Here is a 27,285-nt window from a genome sequence, read left to right as displayed (position 1 = left end):
GCTAAAGGCAGGAGTCAGCCTGATCATTTATTCCCTCTGCATTCTTATTGCTAATGTTGCTGTTGACCACTTGCTGGCTACCAGTGTCAGAGTTCTTGCCTTGAAGTGTCAGACCATTCTGATAATACTTAGTTTCATGCAATGCTCCACAAACAGTATGACTTCTAGAAATATAAATGTCACTGGTTTCCCTCACGTCAGATAATTCATGGCTGGGAAAGCTGCTCGTCCAGTGGTGTCTCAATGTTTCTTGTGCAGAGGTTTCAAGAGTTCTTTCTTCTTTAAAAATGCAGTTTTCAGACAAGGTGGGAACTTGTACTTTCTCTGAACCTAATTCACTAACATTTGGTTCAAATCTCTTTCTACAGATTCTGATTGTGTCTTCCTTTTTTACTAAAGTGTGCATCTGAGAACTAGCAGAGTTTTGCTTCAAGGCTGACATGTCTTGTTTCTGAGAAGATGTCGGCAGCTGTGTTTCCTTTTCCTCTACGGCAGAATCCATTGCCTTATCATCTGCTATGCCTATAACATGTGTCTCCTCTAGTCCCACTAGTGATGACAAAAATGGCTTGACTGTTAAAGAGTGACTATCATGCTGCAGGTTAATTGACTGCGAATCAATGCTGTGCTTCTCTGCCAATAAAACAAACAAAAAAAGTATAGACAATCAGAAATAGTGAACAAACTTATTGACTTTTTCTAAAAGAGTTAAAATGAGTTTAATTGACCATAATGAAAATAAAAACATGATGGAGTTTTACAACATTTTTTATAAGCATATCATTTTTCAGACATGAATTTTAGTAATATGCTAGTTACTGCTACAGTAATAAGCTAGTTACTGCTACAGTAATATGCTAGTTACTGCTACATTCATGTCATCTAAATGCTCATGTATATTGAACTACATTCACATGAATTTTAGTAATATGCTAGTTACTGCTACAGTAATAAGCTAGTTACTGCTACAGTAATATGCTAGTTACTGCTACATTCATGTCATCTAAATGCTCATGTATATTGAACTACATTCACATGAATTTTAGTAATATGCTAGTTACTGCTACAGTAATAAGCTAGTTACTGCTACAGTAATATGCTAGTTACTGCTACATTCATGTCATCTAAATGCTCATGTATATTGAACTACATTCATCATCATCACTCCTTTGAGTTCCTCATGGGACATAGGGCCTTGACAAAAACACGCCACTCTCCACGGTCTCTTGCTAGTTTTTTGATGGTTTCCCAGCTCTTCCCGGTCTTCTCTGCTTCTTCAAGTACACTGCGTCGCCATGTTCTTTTTGGTCTTCCTCTGCGTCTTGTTCCCTGGGGGTTCCACTCTAAGGCCTGCCTAGCTCTGTTGCTGGTATCTTTTCTACATTGAATCACAATAAACTGACAAGATGTCAATACCAGAATTGCTATCTATGTAGTTCTCTAAGTAGACCCATTTATTTGATCCAGAAGCTAGGTCTGGATATGTATCAAGTTCATTGCTGACTTAATACCATGTTGTGTTATGTACCAGCCTTTTTTATTAGACATTTATTGTTGATAAAGTCATGTCATTTAACCTTTGCTTCGCCAAGTTGTCTTTGATGTGTAATTAACTTCGTTAAGTTTCCTTTATATGTTTCTGATGTTCCGTCAGAAGTGAAGACTATTACATTCTAGCCTGAAAGACCCACAGGATAGTGGAGAAAGGCAGTAGGCAGGGTTTGAACCCTAGACCATCATCCGTCCAGTACACAAACCACATAACCAGGCAGCCATCCAACTTGACAGACAGTGTTGCCAAGTCAAAGCTCCATGCAGTGATTGGGGCTTGCCTGTATTTTCCCTTTATTTACTACTATGCTCTCATTGAAAATGTCTTTTAGAGCGGCCATTATTATCCACTAAGGGTAACATGCAGGAAGCACAGTACAAAAAGGGTCGCCCCACCTCCCTCCGTCTTGTGGATGAAATCAAAAGGGATTTAAAAGCGGTGGACAAAGATATGAATTCTTGGGAAGACATACTCTGTGGAGAGAAGGGATAGCCAGACAGTGTAATAGCAATAATAATATTAGCCAACAAAGAAGTTTGAGCCCAACAGAAAAAGACTGTCTCCAATGCAAGGCCAGATTCTATTTCACATACCAAGTATGCAGGCCACAAAATGCCTCTCCAAATTTGGGCTTTATTAGTCTTACAGCTGACTGCATCCAATCTCTCTCTATATATACATATGTATACAAAACTTTTGGGAACTTGTTTAAAAAGTACAAACAAAAAAAAGAACATGAAACAAATAATAACCTTGAGCAATGGTGTGAGTAGCTTGAGATGAGCTTGGGTTTCTTTCTGGCCTCCTAATAGCTTTCTGTTGAATTCCTGATGTAGGCTTTTGACAGAGTTTTGAGAAATAGGACTGTTCTGGTAACTTGGATAGCTCTGCTGAATACACAATGAAAACAATGTCATGCAGCAGGAAAAAAGAGTTCCCTGTTCTGGTATTATTGGCTATATTTTATTTACAGATAAATTAGGAATATAAGATTTATCATTAGTTTGACCATGCTGCAGGGAATAGTACTGGTATCAAAGAAAAGAAGAAGAGGCAAACGGCGAAAGTGATGGGATGGGAAGACAAATCAAAGAATGGACAGGTCTATCATTGAAAGAGAATCAAGGCAATGCGAAAGACGAAGGAATGGAGACAGGTGATATATGAGTGTTTCTCCAGTACTGGTGCCAAAAAGTGTCACATTATGCTAAAAATTAAAGTTGAAGTTTTTGGTTTCATTTCAACTGTATTCACTTCTTCAACCAGTTCACTTTAAGAATTTAATAGAAAATGAATTGCAAGATGTAGATTTTGACAGCAGTGTCTATTCAAGGGGTACCCCCATTTGCGTCACAGGTGCATCACCGGGACACCACTTGATAATTTAACAACAACCAATTGATAAATTCATTGTATTTTAGCATAATATAGCTGTCTTTATTGATATTAGTCTTTAGATACTGAAATTTATGCTTTTGCATAGAAAAAGTGGATTTGAGCTCAATTCAAAAATTGGGACACCGTAGCACCTGTGACACTACAAGTTAAAGTTTTTCTAAAAGATATTCTGTGAGAATATAGAAATTATTTTATTTTTGCACTAAAGTGATCCATTAGACTTATTATTAAGTTCACTATTCTAGTCATAAAGTACCCATTTGTAAAAATGCTGCTTTAATTTCACAAAATGTCGCAGGTGCTTCATGGGACACCATTTTTTTAAATAATGTTTATAAGTTTACATTTTTGTCTTATCTGTGCACAAGTGAATGATCATTATTATTTTTAATTATTGACAAATATATATTTTATATCTTTTGTTAGTTTTAACACACAGAAAAAGGTTTGAAAAAAAAAAGAAAGAAAAGAAAACACATAAAACTGTACACAAATTTTATTTGACAAATTCAGAAATCAAAACATTCCACTCTCAAACTATTGCCATTAGTATCAACATCACTTCAGTAACAATCATGTCTGCATACACTAACTGTATGTCCTGCACTTCTGGATATACAAATATATTTCTTTTATTTCTGTGCCTTTTTAAAAAATTATTTCTGCGCTGATCATCCAGGACTTCTATCACAACTCCTGTTGGAAAAATTACCAGCAATGTTGAAAAGTTAATACTTCAATCTAAAACATACTTTGAACTTGTTTATTGAAATTAAAAGGTACACAGTGCAAAAAATTATACCTGGATAGAATATTTCCCCATACTTGACAATCACACAGCTATTTACAATGTACTTTTGATGAGTGAAGGAAATTGTTTGGGCCTGAAAAAACAACAACATGAGGCTGAAATACTTAATTTCTAAAATGAGTCTAAAATTATTTAGCAGGGTATATTATTAAAAAACAACTTATACAATACAGGTAACATAAGATTCAATGAAAATGTTTATATGTAAAAGCTCTTTACCTTTGAATTTGAGCATATGGGACTGACATCCAAAGAGTCTTCAAGATTTGACTAAGATTGCACTACTGAAGAAAAAGAAACAATTTCATTTAGAAATCAATTAGGTAATTTTAAAATGAATAATGTTTTTTTCTCAGATAAGTGTAAAGTGCTATTTAAAAATAAATAAATACAAGTACTTACCATTTTGTTTCTGAAGTTTGAACACCTTCCAAGAGCCACATATTTCATCATGCAGGCACTGACTGCCATATGAATTTCTGCATGGATAGCAGAAACAGCTTCTATTTCTGTAAGCAATAGTGTTAGGTGTAATACCTCTCACTAGGTCATTGAAAGATCCTTCTTTATTTACTGGTCGCCACTTTGATACCTTTTGCAGTGTACCATCACTCTGAACATACTCAGCCGTCATCTTTGACCACATACTATACTCCACTCTGCTAATTCATCCGTGCAATTTTTTAAAGGCTCAATACTTGTTAATTAAATCCACACCACAGTTGCTACATGATCTTTCAATGCACTGCAGCTTATGAAAACAATTGGCATTAGTTCTTGGGCATAGAGTTAAGTCAAGTGATGAAGCTGGATTTATTAATGTCAGCTCTCTGTGTCCTTTTTTGATCAGAAATTTATTAATGCCCTCTATATAAAGAAAAATCTTCAAACAGAACTCACATAAGCAAGACTGCATCTTATGTTAAGTAGCTTTTGCATGAAACCTTTTCCTGTTTGAGCACTAACAGATGATTGAGAGGGATCAGTTCTTGAGACATCCCCTCTACTGTAAAAAATGAATATTGTTTCCAAGGCATTTTGTGCAATGCAATCACTTCATTTTTTTTCTTGCAATTTGTTCTGATTTGCACTTGGACATAAAACTTCTTGACCAAAATGTTAGAAATGAGTAGCACAACCTCTGAGTTTGTTGTACTTACTAAGGATACTGCAGAGTACTTGTCTATGAGCACTAGACATGACTTTTTTTTTTTTGCTGGTGGAGTGTAGTTAGGTTTTGATACTTTCTTTAATGTTGTTTAGAAAGATGAGCTTTCTTCTCTCAGGTAGGCGCAGAAAGCGTATGTCATGGACAGCTTTACTTTTTCTTGGGGAGCATATTTGTGTGAGACCATCAAAAACTGCAGCATATTTCTTGGGTGACCTAGGCAATTTCATCAAAGCCCTTGAAACAGCCATTCTTTTTGCCACTGGAGTCTGGAATCCAGTACCTAGTGATTCACCAACCTCTGCTGAGATGACATTAAGTGGACTATTAGCTTGCTGTTTTCTTTCTTTGCATTTTCTGTTTATCCAAGCTTTTTCATGTGGGCTTAACTAGGCCCTGTATGCAGCTTTTCTCAACCTTTCCTTTTCTCTCCGCTCTAAAACAGCAACATGTGTTAGAGACTCAGGCTTTGATGCTTGTAAATTTAGAGTCTTTCTTGGCTTGTAGACGCCTTGAAACTCTAACAGATACTCCATTACTGAAATCTGTAATTTATAAAAAATGTATAAGTATCTAAATAAATAGATCTATTATATATAATATAGGCCTACTAATAAATTTCATAAACATATAATATATTATATATTGGTGCATTATTTAAATCTAGTCTAGTAATGCCCATAATTGCTTGATAGGGATAGACTCAATCAATAGTATAGGACTAGTACTGTTAATTATATTAACTTAAGTTATAATCATTCAGTGGTAGACTGAAAGAACTGAATACAATATAATTGAATATACTGTATAAACAATACAATGGAAATTAAGTGCAGGTTAAACCAAACTTTGTTTTAGATACTATCTACATTTTAATATAGAATAGGTCTATAATATAGATCTAGTCTCTAGATATTTTTCTGGTCAATTTAAAGAAAAATATATTATTAAATCTAAAATTAGATTCTAAATCTAGTCATAAATGATCTAGTCTAGAGTCACTAGTCTAGATTCATAAAAGATCTAATGATTTCTAATCTAATAATCTAGTTTAGATCTAAATCTAGATATTGAATTAGATCTAGACTGAATAGACTATTCTACTCTACTCTAGGTCTAAATCAAGACTCAAGAGTAAATCTAGCTATAATATAATGAATTACATAATTAGATCTAGGTCTAGATCTAGAGTAAATCTAGATAATGAATTACATAATTAGATCTAGATCTAGAGTAAATCTAGATTTAGGTCTAGAGGTCTAATCAGTCTAGATTTCTAGATCTAGAGTTAAGCTCTTTAAAGTTTTAAAGACAAGTGTCCGAGATGCGCCTCAAACGAAAGATCTAATAGTTCTAAATCTTATTTACAGTAATAAGTAAATTTTAATTATTTAATATTTCTTAAACAGTACCGCTTTATTTCTTTTAGATGTAGCTAATATTATCTGACACTGTAAAATCTTTAACAAACTATCACTAAAATCTATTTGGACTTAACAGACGCAAACTAGGACACCATTTGTAAACAAACGGAGTAGTGTCCACTGAAACGCCCCAAACGATGTAAAGTAAAATTACAAAAAATATAAAATGAAAGATGTCAAAAAATGTTCATTTAAAATGATTAATTATGAAAATAGTTTATTACATATATTAAAATCATTTAATCTTAATTAAAACTTCCATGAATACAGAAAACGTAACAAATCCCGAACTCGTATTAGACGCTACATGTGACGCCATAATTTATGCATGGAAAACACCAGCACGGGGTCCCAAGGAGCGCCTCAACGCCTAATCCAATTTACTTCTCAAAATAAAAACAAATTAATTATTTTAAATCGCTACACACGTCTACTATTACATCAACATAATTGTTTTAGAAATATAAACTTTTTGTTTAGTAACAGGCTTTAAAATTGATTAACTTTACGATTTAAGACTAAATTGTGTTCAAGACGCTTCACGTGACGTCATGATTGTATGGTTAAATTTAGTAACCTCGTAATAAAAAAAGCACTTCGATTTGGATATTGCAATCAAACTTATTTGTAATAAGCTTAAATTTCAGTAGAATAATGAAATATCTACGTACCTGATGGGTTGTTGATTCACAAAAGATCACAAAAAACAGATTAAATGAGGTTTTTGTGCAAGATTGCCGGCGATTGATCGTGTCGACGCTTGAGGCGCATCAATGGTTAATTGTGGGACACGCTATTGTTTACGTACTCCTGTTAATTACTACGCTAGTATTTCCAGCGGAAACGGCACTTCTTTTGTTCTACACAATACCTGTGATGCTCAAAAGAACTCTCATTCATAAAAAGTAGTGTCGTGGGAAAAATAATCCCATTCTTAACACACGCAGCACAGGCGCTTCATCTGGGACACCTCGACCTATTTTAAGCTCGTTATGCATGTTTAGAAAGCTTTTAACAAAAAAAATACTTTAAAAGAAATCTTTAATGCTTGTTGTAACAGAAATGCAATGTTGAGCATATTATTTATTTCTTGTTTACAATTCATAGAGGATTGTAATTCCGTATAAAGTGGGACACATCGCGATGCGCCTCAAACGCCTTTTTGTGGCCGTGTTTAATCAATATTTTGATAACCTTGAGAAAAACTAAATAATGACATTGAAATATGAGGATCTTGTTAACATATTCCAACAAAGATGGAAGTTTTATGCCCCTTGGTTTTAGTACGATATTAATTCAATCATACCATGGTGTTCCGTGTTACATCAAAAGCCGCCATTTTGGGTAGTAATTTCACACATTTTTTACAATTTCAATATTTCCCTAGCACCTTATGAGCTCAAAATATCAAAATTTATAGATTAACCATTTCTTAATGCAATGTAATGCAAATTGTCACATTTGAATAACAATCTTATGAAATACGGACTTTTTAGTGAACCAACACCTAGTTGTAACCAGTACTGGAGAAACACTCATATAGATTATGTGTGGTGCCCCAATAGTCCAACATACTAAGGGACATTTGAAAGAAGGTTGACCCTTAAAACGTGTGTATAGAGTGCAGAATCAAAACACAACAGAACAATCAGAGTGGGCTCATATTTGTGTGTGTGTGTGTGTTGATGTGGTTTGTGATGTATTGGGAATGTATATGGTCCCCTAGACCAAACAAAGTTGTGCACCACTGCTATATACTTACGCAAAAATTTCTTCCTCTAGTATGCTAATTTAAAAAATAATAATTCTATCTCAAATTGTTAATTATAATTTATAGTGAAACAAAATCTTAACAGTGATTTGGGATGTAAAAGATTGACTATAGGACATTAAGGTAATCTGTTTCAATAGCCCATGGTTAACTAGGGTGTTAAGTGGCAAACACACAAACAAACTGCCTTTACTTTCCTATCATGTACCCATTAGAGTTGGATTGACTTGATAGTTCCAGGTCCATATCCTGCCTGCTGTCCTCCCCCCCCCCATATTATCCTTTGAAAGATTAGGGCTAGGATGTATTGTCAACTCTGAAGGAACATCCGAAACATGTACAACATTTTACAAACAACATTTACAAACAGGGGGTAAATGATGTAAAGCTCATTTGTTTCTATGGTTACAGTTAACGAGGGCATCATCAATGTCATGTGTCCTTCTTCTTCTTCTTCTAGCCAGCTTTATTGCTGCTGAGCTGTGAGCTCTTTTGCAGACTGTGCCAAGGAAAAAAAGTGTGCTGTTTTCTTCAGTTGTTCAGCACTGCCGTACAGGGTGTTGGTTTTGTTGGGCTGTAGTGGAAGTAGGGTCTGCCTAAGGTGGATTAGGGAGGGGCATTCAAAGAGGATATGGTTTACTGTTTCAAAGGGGTGGGCGCAATGTCTGCAAAGGGGTAGTTGTGTGGAGTTTATTTTGTTCAGGTGGTAATTTAATAGTGGTGTGTGTCCTGTTCTTAGTTGGAAGATTGTAGATTGTACTTTGCGGGGGAGGAAGTTAATACTGTCCAGTTTGTTAGGCGTAGTCATTTCTCTGTACATGGCTCTGCCTGTGTTTCCTGATGCCCATTGGTTGAGCCACTCCTCTTTGTGATTGTTGACTAACATTGTCCTTAGGGTGAGGTAGTTAACAGGTCTATCTGGTTGTTCCATAGATGAACCTGCCTTTGATAGCTTATCTGCCTTTTCATTTCCCATGATGCCAATGTGTCCAGGGATCCTAAACGACCTTTACTTCCCCAATGTATGTCAGGTACTCACTCATTTGTGTTGAACGAACACATGGTTATCCTAAAAATTGCAAAGTTCAAAATCTCAGTATTCACCAGGATTCAAACTCCAGAGCCCTCAGTTCAAAAGCACTTTACCACTCAGCTACCATTACATCTATCTAATAAATTATTTAATAACATGTACCATTTCTTAGATGGAGGTTGTTTTCGAAATAATGAGCTGCAAACTCTGTGATATTCTCAGGCTGGTGATAAATGACACTCCTTGCCAAGCCTTTCAAGCAGAACTGAAACCCTCTCGGCAAATGTTTTTTCCAGTACTCCTTTTCCTCCTTGGTTATTGACTTTGCGTACTTGATGTCAACATCCAATGCTGATAGACTATCTGCACTGACCAGACAACATTCCATGCCTTGCTTCAACATAGGCCTACTATCTCTATGCTGTCCTGCAAACTCAGACCTGTGTGGAAGGCTGTCTTTGTTTACCTTGGTGCCCAAAGATGACATATTTGAGACAGAGCTTTCCATGACACTCTAAAGAAAAAAAGGAAGTAGATAAAAGTTAGCTTTCAAAACACAAACTACCTTCCTCATCTTGTAATAATATTGCTTTAACTCTTTCTCTCCGTAATTATTTTTCCACGTTTTGGAGGAATTCTTCATTTTGCTCATTAGTATTTCACTACCCCTGTTATAATATAGCTTCAAAAGCTTTGGCGAATTAAAGGGAAATGCATACTCTTTTATATAACACACAATCAAGTTAAAAAATTTACACTAATTTAATTTAATGAGATGGTATGATGAGATGGTATCGTTGATTAGGCGAGAAAGAGTTAAATTCAAAATTATTCACAAATAAACATTACTATTTTCACTAAATACTTTGAGGGAATCCTAAATTCCACTGAAGATGGAAACAATGGAGAATATGAACTGCCACATTGGAGGACCAGATCCCTTAGTGAACCCACCAACACTCACTGAAACATCAGAAATAATTAGGACCATGAAGAATCACAAAGCACCAAGTGAGGACCAAATTACAGCAGAACTAATTAAATATGGAGGAAAAGACTTACATTCCCAAATACACAGACTAATATCAAGAATTCGGGAAGAAGAAGTAATACCAACAGAAGGGGAAACAGCTCTTATAACCCCAATACACAAAAAAAGGATCCAAGCTAAAGTGCTGTAATTAGAGCAAAATATCATAAGTTTTAAATCCTTTTTATTGTTCATTTTTAGGGTCACAAACTCAAATACAGTGCTATTTTACATTTTAAACAAATTTCTACAACGATCAGGACATCAATAGGGAGGTTACAGCTTCCATCAACACGCCCACTTTTCCAATGTAAAAAGAGGGGGTATGCATAAGTCAAGCGTTTGAGAAAAGAAACACTGTCATAGAACAACAAATTCCTATTTGAAATATAATATCCATAGTTTAATCCATAGCATAGCAACATATGATGAACCTGCAAAAAAGCCCACATTATCAGTATGTTTGGTGATTCCTGTAATACACATTTAGAGTCTAATTGTTATTTTAATTGGATATAATTTGAATTTTATCAATAAAAAAGATTGAGCCCTAACTTAAAATGTAGATCTAGCTTTAAATTACTTTTTCTCTATTCAACTCACTACAGTGAGAAATAAGATTTTAAAAATGGTATTGGTGAATTTGCAAAATAGCAGTATTGAGTAGGCCTATAACTATATCTAAGTAAAGTGTGTGTGGGAGGGGGGGGTATACCGAAAACCAGAAAACATGGCAAGGGCAAGCCCGACTGAAGGGGTCTATGAGACAAAAAGTTTGGGAACCACTGGTCGTGACTGGTCTAGATTACTAGATAGTAGATATCTGTAGACGTAAATCTCTGTCAAGTCTACTGTGACTGTAGACTGTGTACTCAGTCACACTCACAGTACTGTCAGAGTAACTCAACAACTGTCTACATTACAGTACTCACTACAGTCACAGTGTTAGTGTAGTACTAGTACAGTCTACGAATCATCTTAAAAACTAAAATAATCATAATAATATAATCAATAATGATAATCATATCATCTGATCATCATGTCATAGTCATGATATGGCTCATATTCATATGCGGTGAAACGGGTGATTCAATTCTAATTCTTACTTAGGGTTAATAGCACTTATTTATGTTGATAGATGCAAATGCATGCTTAGATCTGGGTAACCTAGATCTGGATTATAATGTACTAGAATTAGATCTAATGTTATAAACATAGTCATAGAGGTAACTCTACCTTTTGATGAATTTCTTGCCGATGGATCAGGGTTAATTAAAAGACCGTGTCTGTGACGTATGAAAAAGTTGGATTTTTGTTTTTGTTTGGTTGTTGTTTTTTTATTTGAAAAAAAAATTGAACCCATTATGACTATCCAATCTAAATATTCTAAAGGAATATTCTTTCATTATTTTCACTTACAATTATTGATTTCACTTGATTTCTGTACAAACAACCCATTTAAGATTTGTTGTCATGGTTACAGTTTACTTTTTTTTTGTTTCTAATCTAGATATATTACAAAATTAAAATTACATAATGATATCTATTATCTGGATCTGGATATATAGATCTATATATAATAATATATATTTTAAAGGGACCGCTCATTGTTGCATTACATCTAATTATTTGGAGGAATAATAAATAATAATAAAGATTATAGTTATAGACTAAATCAGAATTGTTTTCTTTACAGCTGTAAACACATTTTTATTAATTTAAAATAAAGATGGCCACCCCCATAAGTTGCAAGACAACATTCGTTACATTGTTGTGACTGTTTACAGAGAGAGAAATAAAGTAAATTGACATAGAATGATAGATCTACAATGATTATATTTATTATGAGTTAATAGAATATAGTCTATTTAGCTTTTATCATTAGGCCCGCTAATCATTTATGATTCATTAGGTAGGGATGAGAACATTACATTATTAATGATTATTTATATTTTATGATTTATGATAAATATTAATATTATTATTTATATGATTATATTATATTATTTTATAATAATGTATTATATAATGATTAGTAGATTCCATAGTCCGTAGATCATCATGACAAATGTCACAATCATCATTTATTTAGTATGACATTGAGTTGAGTGATTGACAGTCGTAAGATTCTTATTATAGATCTATATTTGAACATCGACTTTCAGGAACTATAACTATATTTTACTGTCTATATCTATCATCTAGGTCAAATTTTTATTTTATTTTTTTATTTGGTGAAGGTTTAACTAACTTTTACTTTAACATATAATTATTTATATATATATAGTTCGTCCATCGTGGTTTGATGATGACCACTTTTGTCATCCAGGGGGCTCAGGGCTTTGCACTAGGGTTTTATGCCTCCTCATGTGGCTGGTGAGACCTATGTGAGCCCGGAATGTTTGGCTGCACACTGGGCAGGTTATTCCAGCTGGAGCTAGTGTCGTGGGCCTTGCTTTTCTTCTCTGGCGTTTTTCTTCTACCAGCGTGGTTCTCTTTTCCTCAGCAACCTGTGCGCCAGTTTTCACAGCCATGATGCTCTGTCTCCCAGGTGGCTGGGTCTATGCTGAATGCCTTCAGAGAAGCTTTGAGGGTATCCCTGAAGCGCTTTCTTTGACCACCTTGCGAGCGCTTTCTTTTGCTTAGTTGGCCATACAAGAGTTGTTTAGGGATGTGGTGGTCTTCCATTCTGCAGACGTGTCCTGCCCATTACAGCTGCGACTGCATCAGGATTGTATGGATGCTTTGCAGACCCGCTTTTCGAAGGACTTCAGTATCTGGTATTTTGCCATTTGACATTCAGTATTTTTCTTAGACATGTCGTGTAGAAGTGGTTCAGTTTTGTTGCATGTTTTCTGTACACTGTCAACGTTTCTGAGGCATAGAGCAATGTAGGGAGGATGACGGCTCGTTAGATCCCTAGCTTTGTATTTTTAGTGGTACCACGTCTGTTCCAGACATTTTTAACTTTGACATACAAAAAAACTGAAAGCAGACTCCTCTTCTTCAACTAATGAACAATTATAATTTGTGTTCCTATGGTTTAGATTTTATTTTCTCTAACAATCCCGAAATTGAAAATTCCAATTCTTAACCGAGATTTGAACCCAGGACCCCATGTTTGGAAGCTATGCGCTTAACCACTCAGCCTCAGCGCTGCCCTTATCATCTAGATTCTAGATCTAACTTATATATTACAATTTCTATGATTTACAGACGTTACTTCAAGAAAGAAGATAATTATGTCCTACACATTTTTATGTGTCAATCTAGTCACGCGTGTTAATCAATGACTTTAACTCAGCTACGTCGTTGGTTGTCCTGGCTGACTCAGGCAACCCATTCCATTTTCTAATGTTGCTAGGAAAGAAGGAGCATTTGTACGAATTTGTTCTATCGTATGGAATAAGAAGTATGTGTCTTTCTGAGTGTTTCATTAGGTTTTGTTTTTCTATTTGCAAGATATACTGATGTTTTACTGATGTTTTGTTGTCCTACAAATCTAGATACACTGATGTGTTGTTATCCCTACAAATCTAGATACACTGATGTTTTGTTGTCCTACAAATCTAGATACACTGATGTCTTTTTATCCTACAAATCTAGATACACTGATGTCTTTTTATCCTACAAATCTAGATACACTGATGTCTTGTTGTCCTACAAATCTAAATACACTGATGTGTTGTTATCCCTACAAATCTAGATACACTGATGTTTTGTTGTTCCTACAAATCTAGATACACTGATGTTTTGTTGTTCCTACAAATCTAGATACACTGATGTTTTGTTGTCTCTACAAATCTAGATACACTGATGTTTTGTTATCCTTACAAATCTAGATACACTGATGTTTTGTTGTCTCTACAAAAAAGGAAAGTTGAACTGCAGATTGTACATTTATAGTATTCTTTTGTACCACATTGTTTGGCTTATCTTTTGTCCTTCCTGGCTTGCCAACGTTTGTCCTAACAAAGAACTTCTTGATTCTTATCCTTCATGAATAAACTAGTGCCTATAAATTTAAGATAATCATTATCTTGACCAGTGCACAGCTTGTTCTTTGTTACAAATTGATTGTAGTCTGATTGCAGCAAAATTTAATTATTGATTATTTGAAAAGACGTGTTGGTGTAAACATTATATAAAATCTTGGTACATGTTGTTACAACCTGTGAGACTTACACTGTTGGGTTGTTTTTTTTGGTCATTAATAATGGCAATGTTTTTGATTCAGAAGATTAAGGATGAAGGCAGTATTTCACATGACTATGCAAAACTAGACATTAGTTTTCTTACAGTGGCAATTATATATACAAATCACATCCTGCAATCTTGTTATAGCAAGATCTATTTAATTAATAAAGATCTTAAACTAAATATTGATCAAGTTTTTTTATACATATTTTTTATTTGCTTTGCCAACATAATCAGTATAAGCCTGCAGAATTTCAATGCTTTTGACATCATATATTCACTTTCATTGTGGTAGTTTTCTTTGAAGTTTTAGGTATTTAGAATTTCCTCATTTGATGTTATTAGTAATTGTTTGATACAATGATTGTTTTTTTTTCATTTCTTTAGCATTTGTCTAATTCATTATTTTTATAAGATACTTTATTATATCTTAATGAATTTCTTTTTTTTTTTTTTTTTTTTAAGAATAATTTCCATTTAAAAGTCATCCACAAAAAACAACAACCTGTGACAATGTTGAAGATCAATGATTTTGACTTTTTTATGATCCTGTTATATTTTTCCATCTGGATTTCATTCTATTTTGCCCTCTGCTTCTGGAAACCCTCTCGGAGCTGTGAGTGGCACTGTAGGACAGTGACAGTCCTACATGCAGTAACTGTGACTTTAATTGCAATTTATGTTGTCTTTATCCTGGGGCCTTCACCATTTACACATGCAGGTAGGTGCACGTTATTCTTGACAAAAAATTGTTATTGTACTAATTGTTTTACCAGGCTGTATCTTAACACAACCGGACATTAGCGCTCCCCTCCCCCTCTTTTAGTCTTGATTTGATTTAGCTTTGGATCTATAATGTTTAATATTCTTTTTATCAATTGAGCTCTCAGTGTGTCTGTCGCTTGGTCTGGGAACATATTCTTGATAACCTTGACCCCTGAGAGTCTAGAGCAGTCAAAGTATTGACTAACTTATGAAATGTGAAAATTCTAGACCTACCATTAACACTCATGGTTCATCATGATTGTAAATTTTCAGAAATTTTTCACCTCAAAAAACAAAATATGCTAAAACACTTGGAGGCTGAAATTAGGAGTAGCTAAGCACGATACAGTTGGTTAATTTTAGATTCTGGTGCATTTTGTTTTTCTAAATCTGGCAAGTAATGAAAAATAGGTTCAGCTGGATAATAACCATTTTCACTAATAATGTTAAGTCCGCACAGTAGTATGGTAGAATTAATGTTCATTTTATTCCCTTTCTATTCCTATTATTAATTTTTTGAAATTATTATAAAATGAATAATTAGAGATAATACATTTTTGTTTTCAGGGGGACGTAATACACCTGCGCAGGTGATGGCTGTAAGTATTTGCCTGGCTTACTTCCTCTTTGACCTCGGCTGGTGTCTGTACTTTAAGACAGAAGGTAAATTTTTTTTTTCGATGTAAACGTTTGTTTGAGATCTTTCTGTTTAATTAATTGAAACTTTCACAATTATCCTTAAGTCATTGCCTGGTAATTAACTAATTGGTTACTAAACTTTTTTTGATTGATTCATGTTTTGTTTGAAACAATGAATAATTGTGCAAAGTTTCAACTTCATCTTATCTTATCTTATCTTATATCTTATCTTATCTTATATAATACAGACGTTACTTCAAAAAAGAAGATGATTACGTCCTACGCGTCATGCATTTAGTCATGCATATTAACCAATGACTTAAATTCTGCCAAGTCACTGGTTTTTCTGGCTAGCTCAGGCAACCCATTCCATGCTTTAATAGCACTAGGGAAGAAGGAGTATTTGTACAAATTTGTCCTAGCATATGGGACGAGGAATGTGCCTTTATCTTTGTGTCTTTCAGAGTATTTTATTAAATTTTGTTTTTGTATTTGAAGATTATGGTTCAGTGTTTTATGTATTATTGCTACTTTACTTTTGAGCCTTCTGTCCTGAAGGCTTTCTAAATTTAGTGATTTTGCTAAAGGTGTTACTCTAGTCAAATGTGAATATTCGTTTGTTATGAATCGCACTGCTCTATTTTGTGTCTGTTCTAGTTTCTTAATGTTTTCTTGAGTTGAGGGGTCCCAAACAGAGGATGCATATTCTATTATTGGCCTAACCAAGGTTAAATAACATTTTAGTTTTATGTTCTTATTTGATTTATAGAAATTTCTTTTAATAAATCCTAATGCTTTGTTTGATTTTTTTGTAGTTTCATCAATATGTGGATTCCATGACAGTTTTTCATTTATTATAACACCTAGGTATTTTGCGTTTTTAGTCTGTGTTACTGGTTTGCCATGAATAAGATAAGTGGAATTAATTTGTTTTAGTTTTTTTGTTACTCTTAACAACTGACATTTTTCTGGGTGGAAAGACATGCTCCAATTTGATTCCCATTTCTGTAATTCATCTAATTCTCTTTGTAAAATATCTGTGTCTTGTGTTGTTTTTATTGTTCTATATATTATGCAATCGTCTGCAAATAATCTGACTTTTGTTCCTGAAGTAATGCAATTTGGTAAATCATTTATGTAAATTAAAAATAGTAGTGGACCCAAGACTGTTCCTTGAGGTACACCTGAGTTTACTGTTATCGGTGTTGATTTAGAGCCATTTATTATTACAGTTTGTTCTCTCCCTATCAGAAAGTCTTTAATCCACTGATGCAGTGGACCATTAATGCCAAAATATTTTAATTTTTTAAGCAAACTATGGTGGTGAACTTTGTCAAAAGCCTTAGAAAAATCTAGTAAGATAGCATCTATTTGTTCACTATTATCTAAACCTTTTGAAAAATCATCAATTAGTCCTATTAGTTGTGTTTCACATGATCTATATTTCCTAAAGCCATGTTGGTATGGTGTGAGGACATTATGTTTGTCTAAGTGGTTTATGATGTTGCTACATATTATGTGTTCTAGGATTTTACATGTGATGCTGGTAAGTGATACTGGTCTGTAGTTTCCTGGGTCAGATTTTTCTCCTTTTTTAAATAGGGGGGTGACATTAGCTTTTTTCCAGTCCTTTGGTACTCTGCCCTGGTTAAGTGAAGCCTGAAAGAGTATTTTGAACACTGGGGCTAGCTCATTACTTAGTTCTTTGAGTAATCTAGCTGGAATACCATCAGGTCCAGAAGCTTTATTTGGTTTGGTGTTGGCTAATAGTTTTTGAATTCCATTTTCTTGTACTACTATATCTTCTATGTTGTCTACTTGGTTCAAATTCAGTAATATGTCTTTGTCTCCTGGGGCTGAGAATGCTGATGCAAAGTATTTGTTTAGAATGTTTGCTTTAGTTTCATTATCATTATGTATTATGTTATGTTCATCTTTTAATGGCGCTACGCCTGTTGTTTCCATTTTCTTAGACTTAATGTATGACCATAGGTTTTTGTTGTTGTCTTTAGATATTACATTGTTTATGTATTCACTCTGCAGCTGTCTGCTTACTTTTTGGGTTAAGTGTTTAATTTTTATATACTTTTTGTAAACTCTGAGAATGGGAAGTGGGAGAAATAATGTGTTTGAAATTTGTACCAGACAGACAGAATTTGTTGATGTAAGCTTTGTAAAAAATGTAACATTCCATTTCTGTGGTTTGCCTTACGCACTGCAGTATCAACATTTTTTTATATTAGAAAAATTGTACAACCAAAAACAGAGCTAGACACATTGGAGCTACACACATCTGGTTTTCACTTTTAAAAAAATAAATATATGTATCTTCAGCTTCTGTATAGTGCTAGACACTTAGTTTAGGTTAGGATTGCACTATAGTAGACTGACTTTGAATGCAACATTTTCTAGACTTAGGCATTGGGTTAATGATTATTATTGTAGACTTTTAGGACAGTTGCTGCTAGACTCATGAAGGGATAACATTGTTTTAGTGACCGACTCCACTGTGGCTCATTCTGCATTAAAGTTTGATATTCTAATTTCATCTCGAGTGAACTTAGTTACTGAGCATTGATCCTGTTGATTATTATTACATTATATTGTAATGTGGTGTATGATTTTAGTCATCAAGCTCGCTCCAGTAATACACTATACAAGATACCCAAGCATCTAGGATTATCAAGGCAATGTAGAAATACATCAAGTACAACTTATACATACATCTGTTAAAACAGACAGGTCAAAAAAAAAAAAGTAAAGTTCCCCTTTCAGACCATGTGATCTATAGGGCAGATGATGTAAAGGTCATCTGTTTCTATGGCTCATGGTTAACAACCACCAAACCGCCTTTACTTTTCCCCAACAAATGTCAGGTACCCACAGACCTGCCTACCGTTACGCAAAATGCGGATTCGTTACGCAAAATCTCCCAAAAATGACCGTCAGTACGCAAATACGCATTTAACCCGTCGCGTTACGCATTTCGTATCCTTTTTTTCCCCTCTCTTGACTAGCTTACGAGCGGTCACAGAGGTCGCGCTAAGGCTAAGCCGTCCTGTTGGCGGGGGGGGGGGGGGGGGGGGAAGGACAGAAAAGGTGGGGGAACACATTGTGTCCAGATCTATACGTTGATTGGTTCTTAAAAGCAATTAGATTTAGTCTAGAAATGAAGAACGTGAGTGTGAGGGAGTGGCGGGTTGGTACTAGATTGGTACCGTCAGTTAGCTGATACACCAACGTGACTTTTTTTTTTGTAAGTAAGTTCATTAGTAGAAATGTTGAATCCCTGATTCCCGTATTCATTGTATAGAAATAAATATCGAAGTGCTATTGATTCAAAACACATTGAGTGACATTGTAGATATCTAGTCTAGATCTGGATTCTAGATCTAGAATCTAGATAACTTGTTATACATGAATAGATCTAGGAATCTAGCAATTTTATCTAGATGTAGCTAGAGTCTAGCTAGTCATTACGTTATGTCATGATTCTCTTACATTACGGTAACATTACTCTACAATCTAGATCCAATTTAGTTGTATGATTTAGATTGACTAGATCTAGATCGATAACATCTACTACCATCTAGTCTAGATCTAGACTAGATTCTTAGTCTAATAGAATAGATCAAGGATGAAGAGTAGACCTAGATCTACGTTTGTAGCGGATCACGGCACCGGTAACACTCTTAAGCCCAGATCTAGAGTAGATTAAATTCATTCTAGTCTAGATATCATCTCTATTGTCGTATTGATCTAGATTTAGATTGTAGATCTAATCATGACATCTAGATCTAATATTATATATATATATATGACAAAATAATGGATCACGTTACGCATTCTGGTGCCAAAATACGCATTTTGACCATCAGCGTTACGCATTTGGACTTTTTTTGGTAGGCAGGTCTGTACCCATTAGAGCTGGGTGGACTCAGAGCTGCCCTAAAGATCCCAAAATTAAAAATTTGAACGTGGGATCCGTGGTTCGGAAGCCAAGCACTTAACCACTATGCCTCCATGCTGACAGTAGAGCTCTTCATTTTTTTTTTTAATTAAAAACTTCTGGTGACTTCCTGCTGCATTGTACATTAGAAGTTAATTATAAACACCACATTGTATTGCTATGAGATTGGATGTGTTTTCTCAGCGGTAACCTTTGACTTTGATGAGGCAGAACTAATATTATAGCACAGTAGGGCCTCAATAGTGCTGTGTCATAAATTACAAAGCAGAATTCGCCATGTTTTGTCAAATTTAATAATATTTTAATTTAATAATCTTAACTTATTCCACAGGTCCTGTGATGTTGGCGCACCATTTCCTGAGTATTATAGGACTTTCTTGGTGTCTTTTTGCTGGATATTATGGGACTGAGCTTGTAGCCACCATAGGGGGGGCTGAGATTACCAATCCATTACTCCAGTTGAGATGGTTCCTCCGTGAGTCAGGGCATTACAAATCACTGCTGGGTGATATTGTGGACTGGACATTCATTATGTCTTTTGGCTTTGTTCGAATTTTACTTGGCTCTGTACTTCTCTATTCATACTATCAACAGGTTTGTACACATTTTGGTAACTTAACAGATATACTTAGTGTTTTAAATGTTCATGACACCTGGATGCTAGGTGCAAATTCCCTTTTATTAATCATCTTTAATTTATCTAAAAAAAAAGTTGGGTATGAATTAGACCTTGGTAGACTCATGATTGGTTCTGAAATTGATGCATCATAGACTCACCTCACCTATCCCTTTGTCTGTTGGGCCACCACACTAGATCTGTTGACCATCTTTCTCCATGCCTTTATGTCTTTGGCCTTGGATAGAATCTCATTCAATGACAGGCCCATCCATTCTTTTATGTTATCTTTACATCGCTTTCTCTGTCTGCCTCTTCTTCTTTTCCCTGGTACTGTTTTGCAAGCCTTTTGATATCACATGGCCATAGAGTTTTAGTTTGTTTGTTTTTACATTAGTTAGCAGATCATCATGTGGTCTGATCACTGACCTAATCCTGTCTCTAGAGACAGAATTCCAGACTTCCATGCTGTTATTTAGGTTTCTATTGTATCATTAAGGTATGCACTTTACTTCTGTAGCCATTTTATGTGCATGGCTTAAAAGAAAAAAAGAAATACAGGGCACATTTGAACTATCACACCATGAACTTTGAACTTGTTTTTCATCACTCAAAGCCTTGGCATGTTAAGCAGTCGAAGTTGAATTTTTTGTTAATATAATTTTATTTTATATTTCAGAATACAGACTTCTGGGGAAGATTAGGAGGAACATGCATCTATAGTATAGGCTGGATATTTTTCATAGGAATACTTAATTACGCTGTTAAAAAATACTCGAGGCGTTTTAAAAATTGGAAACATAAACCTGCACAGACGACTTTGGTGTCGTCCAGTCAACTCTCTCAGGCAGCTACCAGTAAAGGCAGTGATAAGTGTGCAGGCACTACCTCTCATTTAAAGCCAGCCAATGGTAAGAACTCATTCTGTCAAGAAGAAAGGAATATATTGAGTGTGCGGGAGATAAAAAGCGGCAGCAGTGGACTATTTGCCAGAAATGTGTCACACGCTGAAGATTTTCTGAATCACTCGCTCTAGTGTTAAATGCTGACATACGATTTACATGTGCTTCTTAGATGTGGATTGGTCACATTTTGTTTTGTAAGCTCTTGACTAATTATGCACCAATTATTTATATCCACCCAATCAAGAGTTATGAATATTTACCGATTCCTGTAGTGCATCTTTATTTCTTTTTTTTATTCTTTGTGTTGGGCACAATTTTAGACCCTATGTTTTAATAATCATAAATATTTTTAACAAATATGTAACAAATAAAGTTTATGGAAAAGTGAATAAGAGCAGCCCTACCTTAGCTTTCATTGGCTGTGTTCTATGGAACAGCTAGAGATATTATTATTATTGTTTTGTATCTGTTATTACGTAATGATCCTTTTTTATGTTGGAAAGTAAAGTTTCCCTTTCAGACCTTGTGATCTATGGGACAGATGATGTAAAGGCCATCTGTTTCTATGGCCCACGGTTAACAAGGGTGTCATGTGGCCAGTACAGCGACCAACCGCCTTTACTTTTCCCTAACTAATGTCAGGTACCCATTAGAGCTGGGTGGACTCCAAGGCGCCCTAAAGATCCTGAAAGTAAAAATCCCAGGATTTGAATCTAGGAGTCCCGATTCGGAAGTCAAGTGCTTTACTGTTCAACCACCACACCTCCTCCATTATGCTGGTGTTATTAAAAAAAAATGTTATTGTTTTAAGGAATTGAAAATCATATGACTTTATTGCTTGGTTGGGGTGGAGGGCAAAATGGCACTATGTTGAAGTTTATTTTCTCTCCTAAATTTTTTTTTTTTTTGCTTTTAAATTAATTCTTAGTATTAAAGATAATTACATGATATATTTTTAATTGGCAGTCTAAATGCTTTCTGTTTTTAGATCAACAATATGAAAACATGGTAATAATTAAGTGTATTTCTGCATTGGTGTATTTTAAATGGACTGTGTACTGAATTAATTTTTTTATGTGACTATTTTATTTTTTTGTTTGTTTGTTTTATTTAGTGTAAGAGAATGCATTTATTGTAATTCATTTTTTTTGTATTAAACATAAATTAGTAATTATACTTATAAAATGTATTTATTTATTTATAAAGAGAATAAATGCAATTTAAATTCAGCATTTTTTCTTTCAATCAGATGTACACATTTTATGCATAAAAAGTTCCCCTTCTGACCCTGTGGCCTATAGGGCAGATGATATAAAGTTCATCTGTTTCCACGGCCATGGTTAACAAGGATGTCATTTGGCCAGCATAGCGACCAACTGCCTTTATTTTTCCACAACTAATCTCAGGTACCCATTAGAGCTAAGTGGACTCAGAGGTTCCCTAAAAATCCCAGTCTTTACCAGGATTCGAACCTGGAGCCCTCTGGTTCACTACACTATAATGTACAATTTCATGGGACGTAATAACAGGCCAGGGTCACATATGTCATAAAATGTGTCTTCAAAATGATAAAATCATGAAGGTTTCTTTTCTTACATGTCATAGAATAAAACCCCTAGCCTGACTGAAAATGTTACGCCCACAGAAATAACATGTTGTTGTTTTTTTAAAGCTTTTACAATAAATCATCCACTTCATTTAGGAGGAATAGTCTTTAAACAATTTTTTTCCTCATGTTTTTTTCTTGATCTCTGATGCTTTATGTTTTATATCAAATGACAAAGTGCATTGTGGGGTACACATAGTTCAAAGGTTAATAGGTAACATGTTCTTGTTCATGATAGAAAGTATTCGGCTTGTAAAAAATGTTTTTGATTTAATGAGTTTTTCATTTTTCTACTGTGTGGTACGTGTGGCTAGGTGGCAAAAACTGCTAGGCTAAGAGTACTTGAGTCTAAATTCGGACTCAATCAAATTGTGTTTGATGAGCACATAAAAATAAAAGTAACATTTTCCTTTCATACCTTGCGATCAATGGGGCAGATGTTTCTGTGGCCCACAGTTAACAAGGGTGTCATGTGGCCAGCACAACAACCAACCGCTATTACTTTTCCCCAACTAATGTCAGGTACCCACTAGAGCTGGGTGGACTCAGAGGTGCCTTAAGGATCTCAAAAATAAAAATCCCAGTCTTCACCAGGATTCAAACCCGGGACCCCCGGTATGGAAGCTAAGCACTTTACCACATAGCCACTGTGCCTCCCTGAGCACCTAAAGGCAGCTCTGAATTATATTTTTCTTTACTCACATGACCACGGAAAGAGATTAGATAGTAGCACGCTGAGGATGCTAGAGCATGAAAGATGTGCTATATAAAAAGCTATTTAAAAAATAGTTGTGAAAATAAATGGACCATGTATGACTTCTTCCTTTTTTTCTTAACTTGTTTCTGGGTATCATGAGTGTAATATAATTTAAGACTAAAGAATGTAAAAATGTTCAGTCAGCACATGATCATGTATGCAGTTTTATAATTCTGTAATAAACTCTGATTCTCCTGAGTCAAGTCAATTATAAGCACAAGAGCTCTTCTGTGATAACTGCTGATTTGATTCTATTCACATATTTTTCGTATGCTCTATTTACACAAGTAATTATTGCATTGTTCATTATAGTTGCAGAGCTTTCATATTTTATTATATAAACCATATTTTAAGGTAACTTTTAAAGCTGTCTTTTTCTGTTAATAAATTGCTTTTGTGTCAGAATTTTGTCTAGACTTTTCCATATATTTGCATTGATTTTGGAATAAGATAGTATTTATACAAGGATGGTACTTATACATTCTTTAATTTTGATTTGCATGTCTATGCATGTCTATATTTCTGTGGTACATTTTTAATTCCTGGTCAACACTCCTTTGCATATTTTTCTTTTGCTGAGATTTCCTCTTTTACATTTTGCAGTTCACCTCTCATGCAGGAGTGACAGATCGATTTGTACAAGATTTGTACACCTGTTATAGTTTTACATACATACACCTTTTAAATCTTAACAGAATTATACTTTAGGGCTTGTTTTATATGTAGTTGTACTTACACATTTAAAATCTTAACAAAATTGTACATTAGAATTACTTTACGAGACAAAGTTGAAATTCACATTTCCATAACCTTAAAGTGTGCATCAGTTTGGAGGTTCTACATTAACACTTGATAAACTGTTGGCTAGCTTTTATAAGTCCTACATTAACACTTGATAAACTGTTGGCTAGCTTTTATTAGGTCCTACATTAACATTTGATAAACTATTGGCTAGCTTTTATTTAGGTCCTACACTAACACTTGATAAACTGTTGGCTAGCTTTTATTTAGGTCCTGCATTAAACACTTGATTACATGGCAGGAATATGTTTTTATTGATGTTTGTTTTACAAGTCTGCCATTGAATGACGATTATTTAGAAGCGAGTATATTTGAAAGAAAAGAAAACTTTTTAACATTGAGAATGCTTCTAAATGTGACTAAACTGTATAGGCTTGAAAGTTTTTCCTGTATAGTAGACTGTCCTGTCTCATGTAAAATGGATTGAATATGAAACATGAGCATAAGAAGACCTGAATTTGAGAACAGTAGAAGCAAAGAGAGAACAACTCACTTGACCTCTATCACCCACCACTCAACTATTTTTTTTCCCCACTGAAATGATATTGCTTATTTCTTGTTCATTTAGTCATTCATTTCTAGCACTAAAGCTCCAAAACCTTGACTGACTTCTGAATGTATATTCTAGATACAATTAGTTGTAAAATGTTTAACATGTTTCGGATGTTCCTTCAGAGTTGAAGATAATTACTTCCTAGTCCAAACCTCCCGCAGGACGACGGGGGATGGGAGCGGGCAGGGTTTGAACCCTGGACCATCGATAAATCTGAACGACAGTCCAGCGCGCAAACCGCACGACCAGGCAGCCAGTTACATCTGACTTCCTTGTAAACAACTATAATGAGTATCTTTTTTATTTTTTTCCTTTACAATTGAGTTAGAATGTTTTGTATTTTGTAAGGTCATTGTTATACAATTTGACAGAGTTACGGATGCCCCAGTAAAGGTTATGGATTTCATAGTAAAACTATCTTATGGAACTTTCATTACATTCATTTACTGTGAAATTGTTACGGACTTCAGTCTATGAACCACTCTTATTTGTTATTTTTATTTTGTACTCGTTTCATAGTCTAGTATAAATGCTAACTTTTAACTGAGATTGAACGATTTGTCCCTGATTTGATCTTTGCTTGTTGATGTTTGACCTCATTAATGAACTAATGATATGTATTGAAGGAAGCATTCTTACTATTTGGTGATTAGTCTAATGATTGACAAAGGTATTTTCTATTAAGATTAATTTTTTTCTCATGTGTACATTGGACAAAGATTATCAAGAAATGAAGAAAAACAGATAAAATTTACTGTATTTTTATAAATAAATTTCATTCAACTCCTAGATCTACACATATTTTGTCATTTTGTGAATTATGCATAAAGCATTAAAAAAAAAGTACTATTACACAACTTTAGATGATAGTGCTCCAGAGATGTATAAAAGATATTTCTAGCTGTCAGAAAAGTAATGTAAACAAAAATGCTTCTAATCTTTGTAAATTTTATTTTAGTTAGTTTCCCCCCTTGCTTTTGATGCAGATCTGTCATCATCCTTTAGAATAAGTTTTAAACGAGTACTGCCCACTAGGTTCGGCAAATTACTAGAAACACAACCATAACGTTGTAAATCATCTTTCACTACTGTGTCATAAAGCTCAATAACACTTTTATAAGCAGTTCCACTATAGATTTGACTTAACTGACCTAATCCTGTGCATTCCTAGGGGAGCATAGGGCCGTAACCACACCTGTCCACCGAACTCGGTTCTGAGCAGCTTTCTTCATCAGCTCCCATGTCATTCCAGTACCCTCAGCTTCACTGATGACTGACCTCTTCCAGGTTTGCTTGGGTCTGCCCACTTTCCTTGCGGATTCCAGTCAAGTGCCTGCCTTGGAACATTGGTAGCTGGTTTTTGCAAGGTGTGTCCTATCCAGCTCCACTTTCGCTTTTTGATATCTTGAGCTATTGGGTTTCGTCTAGTTTTCTCCCACAAATTGACAATATTTATCTTTTCTTTATCTCTCCTGAGAGTCTGGTCAGTTTGGTTTGAGCATTTTGTTATGTATGGGAGGAGAGAGAGATGTCCTCGGCGAAAGCTCTCCAAATGTGTCATCTACGACATTCGTAAAATCTCTCCAGCTGTCTGTTTCAGAGGCCAACTGCTGCCAGCTACTTTCTTCTGTACCACTGAGGGCAAGGTAAGGCCTGAGTTGATCTTAATAGCACTTCTGGCACCTCCTTCAAGCTCGCCTAAAGAGATCATCTTCAGCATCCCATCATAAGGGATATGTTTTGTCTCAGCCCTGGAAGTAGTGCCTCAACACCGTTCTTCAGCAGAACTTGGTTCTTGGTAAGGTAGTCCTGTCAGACTATGCCCATTAAAGGAGTGCAGACACTTCTTTTCATTGAAGAGGTCTCAGAGCCATACAAGAATATAGTGAGCACCACTGCTTTAAAGGCACTGTCATTCTCACAATTGAATAAGATACATTATCAATAAGACTTTTATTTTTTTCAGAAGTAAATATGAATACCAGTGGTTTTCCAGTGCCCTCCTCAGATATTTTTTCCCCCTTTTTTTAATTGTAAATGTTAAAAAATAAACCAAATTCATGGCCAACCTTAACATGGAATTCAGCTCAAGCTTTTTCTCCCCAAGCCTTTTATGTCTATAATTACTCTGTTTCTCATTCCACTAGTAGAAAGATTCACCAGGACATTTGTGCCTAACAATTGAAGTCCATTAGAACTGTGAATAACATCCACACTTGACAGACTAAAACTTAAAATAATTTTACTAGCATTAATCAAATTAGTCAACCCAACTCAATGGGTCCCTGG

At 34.8% G+C, this 27,285-nt stretch overlaps 2 protein-coding genes and 1 long non-coding RNA gene across 7 annotated transcripts; 1 reads left to right on the top strand and 2 right to left on the bottom strand.

Annotated features, from left to right (window-relative positions):
• Position 1: 1 nt before the first annotated feature.
• Positions 2–11,475, bottom strand: LOC106071899 (uncharacterized). 3 transcript variants are annotated; one of them, XM_056010259.1, is made up of 4 exons: positions 11,424–11,475; positions 9,320–9,671; positions 2,305–2,442; positions 2–633 (listed from the first exon to the last, which is right to left on the bottom strand). In XM_056010259.1, the coding sequence occupies exons 2-4, from the start codon at positions 9,663–9,665 to the stop codon at positions 2–4; spliced, it is 1,116 nt and encodes a 371-aa protein (XP_055866234.1). In that variant the 5' UTR covers positions 9,666–9,671; positions 11,424–11,475. The 3 variants fall into 3 exon arrangements, with proteins under 3 accessions (XP_055866234.1, XP_055866236.1, XP_055866235.1); XM_056010261.1 differs by having other exon boundaries at positions 2,305–2,439; XM_056010260.1 differs by lacking the exon at positions 11,424–11,475 and adding an exon at positions 11,294–11,389.
• Positions 3,432–7,895, bottom strand: LOC129922809 (uncharacterized). Of its 2 annotated transcripts, none has more exons than XR_008774713.1 (5): positions 6,578–7,895; positions 4,164–5,474; positions 3,981–4,045; positions 3,753–3,834; positions 3,432–3,646 (listed from the first exon to the last, which is right to left on the bottom strand). It is a non-coding gene; the product is annotated as an uncharacterized LOC129922809 (long non-coding RNA). The 2 variants fall into 2 exon arrangements; XR_008774712.1 differs by having other exon boundaries at positions 7,025–7,895.
• Positions 11,476–11,889: 414 nt separating the features above from the next.
• LOC106051015 (TLC domain-containing protein 5-like) lies at positions 11,890–25,787 on the top strand. Of its 2 annotated transcripts, none has more exons than XM_056011272.1 (5): positions 11,890–12,099; positions 14,850–15,105; positions 15,717–15,812; positions 20,090–20,352; positions 21,054–25,787. In XM_056011272.1, exons 2-5 carry the CDS (start codon positions 14,898–14,900, stop codon positions 21,408–21,410), a joined length of 924 nt encoding a protein of 307 aa, XP_055867247.1. In that variant the 5' UTR covers positions 11,890–12,099; positions 14,850–14,897; the 3' UTR covers positions 21,411–25,787. The 2 variants fall into 2 exon arrangements, with proteins under 2 accessions (XP_055867247.1, XP_055867249.1); XM_056011274.1 differs by having other exon boundaries at positions 11,900–11,987.
• The last annotated feature ends 1,498 nt before the right edge of the window (positions 25,788–27,285 follow it).

Source organism: Biomphalaria glabrata, chromosome 14, assembly GCF_947242115.1.
Source record: "Biomphalaria glabrata chromosome 14, xgBioGlab47.1, whole genome shotgun sequence".
Taxonomy (NCBI): Eukaryota; Metazoa; Mollusca; class Gastropoda; family Planorbidae; genus Biomphalaria; species Biomphalaria glabrata.
This window is presented reverse-complemented; position numbering and strand designations above follow the sequence as displayed.